Source organism: Austrofundulus limnaeus, unplaced genomic scaffold (assembly GCF_001266775.1).
Source record: "Austrofundulus limnaeus strain Quisiro unplaced genomic scaffold, Austrofundulus_limnaeus-1.0 Scaffold351, whole genome shotgun sequence".
In the NCBI taxonomy this organism is placed as follows: Eukaryota; Metazoa; Chordata; class Actinopteri; order Cyprinodontiformes; family Rivulidae; genus Austrofundulus; species Austrofundulus limnaeus.
The window spans coordinates 24,401-32,449 of NW_013952753.1; the positions used below are offsets into that span (position 1 = coordinate 24,401).

Genomic DNA, 8,049 nt, shown 5'->3' on the forward strand with positions numbered 1-8,049 from the left:
CGCTAGCAGCCTCGCACCGAGGACCTATCCACGTCATCATTTACCCAGAATGCTTTGTGTGTAAATAAAATGGCTCCGTCCGCGTTAAAATATATTTTAAAAAATTATAAAAACTAAACAGTCTACAGTATTTTTACAGTCTTTATTTTACAGTTAAAATTAATGTTTATCAAACAAAGTCTAATGTTATAACTAATCATGGATCCCTTTAATGTACTTTAACTTCTTTTTACTGGGGATTAGCATCCAAGGTGGGGACAAAGTGGGCAGAGGCATGTATGGTGTGGGCGGAGATGAGAAACAAAATAATGTGAATAGGCAAGAATAGTTTTGTGAGCTGCGTACTAAAAAAAACAGGCCTTGAATTTAAAAATCTGGTGGCGCTAAACAACTTGGTGATGCAGTACACCAAGTGAAACTGAAACAAAAAAAATGCACTTTTTGCAACTAGTCTCTAAAGTCAGAACAGCAGTGAGATCCTGGCTTCATGTAGCTGTTAGAAAGACTCAGTAACACATCATTTGGACTTGTTTTCACCAAGTTGTCCCTAAGAATCAGAATTCGTCATTTAGCTGACCTGCAGAAGTTGACGTTGTCCATAAGCAGCCAGTCCCCAGCCTGAAGGGCTTGGACCAACATGCTGTCCAACCACTCAAAGCCTCCTTTAGTCAAACCATCTTGTTGTTGAGTCAGACGCTTCTTCAGCAGAGTGAAGTCCATCAGCAGCTTCGACATGTCTGAACAAACACCCAACGTGTCACAAAGAAACCACTGCTGCAGTAAAGCACTGTAAACAGTTTTTGGGGTGATTACCTGTGAATACTCTGAGTTTGGTGTTGAGTTTCTGCAGCAGGAGGATAATGACCTGCAGTCGGTCCAGTGCCTCTGAGTTGATCGTCACCCCGGTTTTCTGCAGTCCGTTCTTTCTCACCCACTGGGAGAACTCACCCCACGTCTGCAGCAGGAACTCAGTGTCCTGGACACCAGCTTCAAAGGACATCAGTCCACTCCTTGTTACTGTGGCCACAGTGTAGTCCACGCTGTCTAACACCTGCTGCCATGGTCGCATGATGTCCAGCTGCAGCGACGACAAGAAGACAGTAGGAATGAGCGATATAAAGAATATACGGTAGAAACTATATAAATTTGTCCTATGATAGAGATCTGTAGTCTACCGGCCAACCGCGCAATACTTTTTGATGATGTAACCGGCTGGAGTCAAAACAGAGGAAGCGGGAAGCAGCATGGCTGACAGCGCAAATGAAGAGGGGAAAGAAACAAAACAAAACTTATCCGGACCTGGTTCGGGTGTGCGAAAATGAACGCCAAACTGTTTACATGTTTACGTGACGGCGCGCCTGCAGCGGGAGGAGCGTGCACCGTGTCACARGGTGACGCAGCGAGGCGACTGTCAGTGCAGGTGAAGTCAGCGCTCAGGTGGGAAGCACAAAAGCTCGTTGAGTCTGGACCTCGTTTCTCCTGCAGTCATAGCGCGATACTATCTCCTTGTACAGCGGAGAAGCGCTGTGGGAAAAGGCTGACAGTCAAACTGTCTTTCAAAAAAAAAAAAAAAGCATAAATGAGATGATTGTCACCCCGCCGGAGCGCTCACAGATTAAACACGTGGAGTACAGAAAAAGTAATCTGTGTAGGGGTCAACTCGAGTGAAGAAACAAGATTTACTGCCTCGAAGCAGGCCTCGGACAGGCCTGACGATAGGACAGGAACTCTGTCACAAACTGAACTCTATTTAGGCCATAACAGGTCATTCCAACCGTGGAAGAGAACCCCTCAGTTCTCTTAATCAGATAATGGACAGAACAATCTCTTCTGTTCGTGATTCATTTGTTGTTTAACTAAGAATGTTTATGCATTTGTTAAATCATGATAATGACTGTCACAAGAAAAGTGGAACCACTTCTTTTCTTTTATCGTGCCTTAAAGAGTAATAATGGTATAAAAGATCACAGAGAATCTCATTACAATATTTTCATTGTGTTTTTATGTAAATCAGTTTTTATTTTTTACTGTGAACACAGTAATATAATTGTGTATTTTTCCTGAGAAAATCTTTCATTTATCTGGACTAACAGACGTTTCAGAACTGATAAGACAGAAATGTTAATTAATCATCATAAATGTTTTGCAGTGATTTCTCTTAAAGTCTATCAGAAGAAAGCTGAAGAAAGGTTATCATCCTGTTGTGAACAGCCATTGAATTTTAACCTTGAGCTGGCGCCGCTGGCAAATCTTTCATCTTTCTTTCTCTGACTCATCTCTAAGCTGAGGGCGGAACCAAAGTTCGTCCGTTTCTTTTACTAACCCGGACGTCTTTGAGTGACACACTCTTCTTCCTGACTCCAACCTAGGAAGAAAGCTGGGTTTTCTCTCCGAAGGAACTCAGTTTGGCTTTTAAGTCTTAGCCCATGAGCCAACTAGGGAAGACTTGACAGCCGGGACTCGGCACACCAGCCGGTCTCACCCCGAGGCTTCAAGCCTCTAAGTGTGTTTTTACCTCCCGTGGGGAGATTTTATTTTGAAAAGAAGGAACCGGATGTACAGCTTGAATTTTTCTGGCTTGGACTGAAACAGGCGAAAAGTTACCTGAAAAACACCTACTCGCAAATGACCGGTAAGCGAGCCGATAATCAGTTCCCTGACTGATCGGAGGCGAGCCAGCTCCTACCAAGCGGGTACCACTATCAGGTAAAGCTGACGTGTTCGGGGTGATGTGTCATGTGGAAACTAAGCACAGAAAAGACGTGCTGATCCGGTTGAACCACACTTTGATAAAGTAAAAATAGTAGTAACCTACTAACCTTACTTTCCTCCTTTTTTTGTCTTTATTTGCCAAAACTTAAGCTGAAAGTGCCAGTAAAATTGTTTGGTTGTTAACATCAGAACTGACGTTTTACTGTTCTATATAAGTAATCTGAGTTGACGTGAATTGAAATTCGGACGCAGATTTTCATCTCATTTAACTTTGACACTTTTTATAGGAATACCCACAATCAAGTGTACTTATGATTTGTTCAATTTGTGTAAATAAATGATTGCATAGTCTTTTATGAATCAACTTGAACTCGTCTGAACGTTCACTTATTGTGTCACTTTTCACTTCGCACAGTCAAGATATTAAAAGTAATGAGAAATACCTTGGTAAAAGTTTCCTCATAACCTTGTGTATGAGAGATGTAGGAGAAGCTTAATGCCACCTTAAGCCCCCCTCCTACATCTGTAAAGTGTGCAGAAAGGAATAAATCCAAACAATTTGTTTTACCACCTTAAAACGAAGCAGGTTATTCCYAACACAACATCCAATGGATGCAGATATCTATTACATTAAAGTTATTGTGTGTGTTTTTATATATATATATTTTACCAGGTAGGTCTCCCTTAAACTTATATTTTTATGGGAGACTTAAAAAGTCCCTTAAAAATGAGATTTTAAGATAAAAAATATTTTMACCTATACATACTTATTCCACTCATTTAATGTGCGATTTATTTATTTTCTATTATAAGTATTATATCGTGATATATACCATTTCCGCCACCCATTATAATGTATATCGTGATATGAATTTTTTGCCATATCGTACATTCCTAGAAGACAGCATAACAACGTGTTGCGTCGTATAAAAAATTAAATAAATAAAACTGAACCTGCTGGTTACCTGCTCAAAGCCTCCCAGGAGCTCCATGGTGTCCATGGCGCTGTTCATGCCCATGACCCTGAGCCGATGTCCTGTCAGCAGGGCCAGCAGCCTCACCAGACTGGTCTTCCCACTAGCTGTGGGACCAACCAGTATGGTCATCCAGCCCATCTCCACACACTTCATCAGGGACTCCAGAGGCTGCAAGCACTGGTGTGTTATGGACAGTGTGGGGTCCAGGGCCACTGGGGCTTCACTGCTGCGATCCAGCACAGAGAAGCCCACCTATCAGGACACAAAGAGTTCCTCAGCTTTGTGCTTGTGAAGAGGAGGAAACACAAGTGTTTGTAATGTTTGACAAACCTGCACGTTGAGGGGAGTGATCTGGAAATGTCTGGAGCCACAGTAAGGCTCAAAGAGATCCCCGAACACCTCTCTGAACACAAGCAGCACCTGTGTGGGACATTTACAGACTGATTCTGGGGCTTTAATGTCACACTGAGAAAACATGCAACAACATGTTTGTTTTCTTATCCTAAATTTCTCTTACTTTTGTTCGTACAAAGGGTTCGTACGAACACGTCACGTCAGATTCAACAAACTCTTCTGTCTTCAGGAAAAGTGTGTAAATGAGGAGCYTAAACTGATGAATGTGTATCAGCTGCTCATAAACAAGGAGAGGTGATTTACATAATTACCACCCCAAAAACACCATATAAGGATATATGTTTCCTGTCCCACATACCAGGAAGTGTCCATTCATAAATGACATTGCAAAGTAAAAAAGAAGAACTTTACGAGTTCAGAGATWGAAGTTCTGCTCTCAGAGATCCAGAAAAAAAAGTCATTTTTAGCAGCGTCAGCTGTGGAATTAAAGGATCTGCTTTAAACTCAAGGAATGAAATGACTGCTGTTAATGTCGTGTCTCCTGTGGGTCGAACAGTCACAGAAATAAAAATCTAATTCATATTTATCTCTCTCTGTAGTCCTGCTCTGGTTTTTCTTTGGTCAAATATTTTTAATTAAAGTGTAAACAACTGTGTTACAGGTTTCACTTATTCAGCAGTGGCTAAACTATTCTTACAAGTAGACTGAAACATTTAAAGGACACACTCACACCTTTTCTGAAGTTTGTCTCAATTCAACACATTTTTGTGCACTCTCTTTGGAACTTCACACCCCGCCCCCCTCCAGGTCCAACTACCAATCAATGGTCCACTTCACCATGTTCAGACATTTTTGTTGTTCAARAGCAGAGTTGCCAGCAGAGAATAAACTTTTTTTCTTTTGTGCCAATTAATCAAAAGGTTAATTAACACAATCAACACCAAACAACCACTAAATAGATTCTGTTGAAACTCACAAATTTAATGGTACGTAATACTGGCCTCTAAATTTTATGAACATTTTATTGAACCATAATGGGCTAACTTGAGGAAACAGGTACCTTAGTCTTGTCAGCCTCAGTTCTCATTCTGTCAGCGTACACCAAGGCTACATGCTGGCCTGGGTTCAAAAATGCTTTCGACTGGTCGTTCAACATCAGCTCACACCAGCGGAACAAGTCCCGCAGGTTAAACTCCCAGGGGCTGCCTTTCTGACCCCACCGCCTCTCTCCACACACCTCCTGAACAAGCTGAGAAAAAAAAAATAAATACTGTATTTCAAAGCAGAAACAAACATGTAGCACTGCATCACAGTTGTACACAAAAAATACCAGGAGTATTTTGTTTTTTTCAGTGGAGGAGCTGTAATTCATGTGGAACTTACTCTGTTACTGAACGCCACCATTTTTCTAACAATTTCCTTGTCAATGCTGGGGAAAAGTGAATCTATGATGAACTCCATGTCTTTGCTGGTCAGCTGGTCCACAAAAACCTAGAAATGAAAGATTTAATTTTAATAAAAGGACAAATGCAACTAAAATGATATTTATTCATGAAATAATATGCTTCTGTTGTTTTCATTCGGAGACAGGGAAGACAACTGCAGCTAAAGTAAAAAAAAGGAAGTTATGCAAGTCCTCTGGATGGGTTCATCTTTAATGAAACGGTTCTAAATGGCAGCTTAAAACACTTACTGTGCAAACACAATTATAGGATGTGAATTCATCACAATCTCCTAAATCCTGCAAACTGTGCTTCCTATTTCAGCTACAGTATATTACAACTCATTGGTCTTATTAAGGTAGTGACATACTGRATGTCAAAAGTCACATGAACTTTTCTAACCTGAGTAAATCTGTTGAGGAAAGATTTGGGCAATCCTTTACGCCCACCACCTTGAGTGAATGGATTCTGACAGCCAAAGATCTTGGTTTTCTCGTGCTGAACATGGAAACTCATGCCCAGTTCAGGAATGTAGATCTCAGCTCTGTGATCGAAGCAGGCATTCAGACCCTCTAAGACGGACTGAGAGGCCAGGTTCAGCTGTAGACACAAGTAGAACAGTTCTTTAGTTCATAATCAAACATGGTCATGCCACAGATATGAGTGATTGATGATGCCTTTATTGTCACTGTACAGAGCACAATGGAATTACATTTAAGAACACCCATTTCAAGAAGACACACATGACAAACATGGGGGAACAGGTGATCAGGTCATGCAGCAACCAGCAGGGGTCGTGCTGCCTTTAAAAAGAAAAACTAAAAACCACACAAGGATAGATGAGGAAAAAAACTAAACCATATTATATCAACAAAATATGACACACTTTGGTGTTTACAGATAAAAAAAACTCTGCAGAGCAAGAATTTATTAGCCAGAGGAGTAATGAGTTTAGAGGGCGTGTATCTGAAGCCATGAATGTTGTATGCACTTGTGTGAATATCTGAAGAATATGTCCGAAGAATCTAGTCCCCAAAAGATAAACCCATAGTTCYGCCAAAGTTCAGAATARTGGTGCTAATTGTTCATTCTGTGCAGCTCCAGATTGACCTTCAGGGGATCAGATTACACGGGAGTGAGAGGGGAGAGGGTGGTGACCAAGCCAAGTCGACATAAACACCAGGAGAAATTAGATCCACAGCTCTTCAAGGCCATGTGGGGGAGAGCCAATTCGTAATCAGTTGTTTGGGAACAGAAAAAAATGTTTTCGGTCAGGCAGACAATAATAATTTACAACTGCCTTAAGGCCACTGRATACTCCCTCCGAAGCCGAACAGTCGATGCGCAGTCACTTGGTTTTTCGGCCTTCATTTTCACACACACCTTTCATTGTCCCTGAGCCATCCTATGCTGAGCTCCTGGGGAAACCCCTCCCACCGCAACATGTGTCACTACAGGGGGGTTCCTCCCGCTGGAGTCCACAACGCAGAAAAAAAAGTCAAAGACTGTCACCCAAAGTTATTTACTCACAAATCTGTTGCGGTTAAAGCTCCAAAGTTTTTATCAGTTAGATTCCACCGTGCAAAATGCTTGTTTTATCTCCAGCCACGTGTTTTTGGTTGTTTGACTCTCTCTATAAATCGCTGCTTCCTGGTACAATAGTCAGCTCATGAAGCGAGTTGCTTTTTTTTTGTTTTTGTTTTGCTTTTTGAAGCGAGCGGTTACAACAAAATACAGCATCTGAGCTCTTTCAGCACATACCCTCCCACGAGCTTCTAACCAATCACACAATAAGTTCTTATGTGGAGGGAGTAAAAACTTTGACCAGCAGGTTGTGTCGAGAAGCTGCCAAATGTCAGCAATGCGAACAGAATGACACAATTTTTGTCATGAAACTGCAACAATCCGACCCCATTTCGGCAGTTCYMAGGGAGTATGCAGGAAACTTTAATGTCCGATGGTACATCCAAGGTGGCGACTCCAATCAGACAAATAATGTGGACAATTCCACCGAGRTGAGCTCTCAGCTTCTCCAAGATCAATTCCATCTGGCCAGCAAAGTCCAGGAACCACAGCCAGCCCGTGACCCTCAGCAGAACCGCTTGCAGACCGAGTTCCAGCTCGCACAGGGTGTGAGTCTGAGTGCTGATAGAACGGCAATCCTTCATATTGGTCAGGCAGCCAGGGAATGGCCCGAATAGGCACCGATGCTGTTTTGCAAAACACCAGGAGACCACCAAAGCCAATCTGTAGAATCCAGTCATCAGAATCCAATATATGCTTGTTGAACAGAGCAGAACAGAGGTCCCACCTTTGACATGTCCTCCCATGGAAGAAAATTTGTTCCAAAAAATTATTAAGAGACCAGCTAACCAAATCCATAAAAATAAATCCATAATATTTGGTTTTGGATGAAAATATAGAGGCGGCTCAAAGCAGTAATAGGGCTGTGTATTGACAAGAATTTGGCGATACGATACAGTGGTTTGCAAAAGTATTCATACCCCTTGAACTTTTCCATATTTTGTCACATTACAACCACAAACATAAATATATTTCACTGG

At 41.7% G+C, this 8,049-nt stretch overlaps 1 protein-coding gene across 1 annotated transcript in view; it reads right to left on the reverse strand.

Moving 5' to 3' along the window:
- The window catches only part of LOC106527935 (midasin), a gene marked incomplete at its 3' end in the record, with an annotated part of 120,394 nt that overhangs the window by 20,272 nt on the left and 92,073 nt on the right, over positions 1-8,049 (reverse strand). The window contains 7 exon segments of the mRNA XM_014022960.1: positions 578-737; positions 814-1,078; positions 3,678-3,941; positions 4,020-4,109; positions 5,104-5,292; positions 5,427-5,534; positions 5,888-6,085. Coding sequence (XP_013878414.1) covers positions 578-737; positions 814-1,078; positions 3,678-3,941; positions 4,020-4,109; positions 5,104-5,292; positions 5,427-5,534; positions 5,888-6,085 — 1,274 coding nt within the window.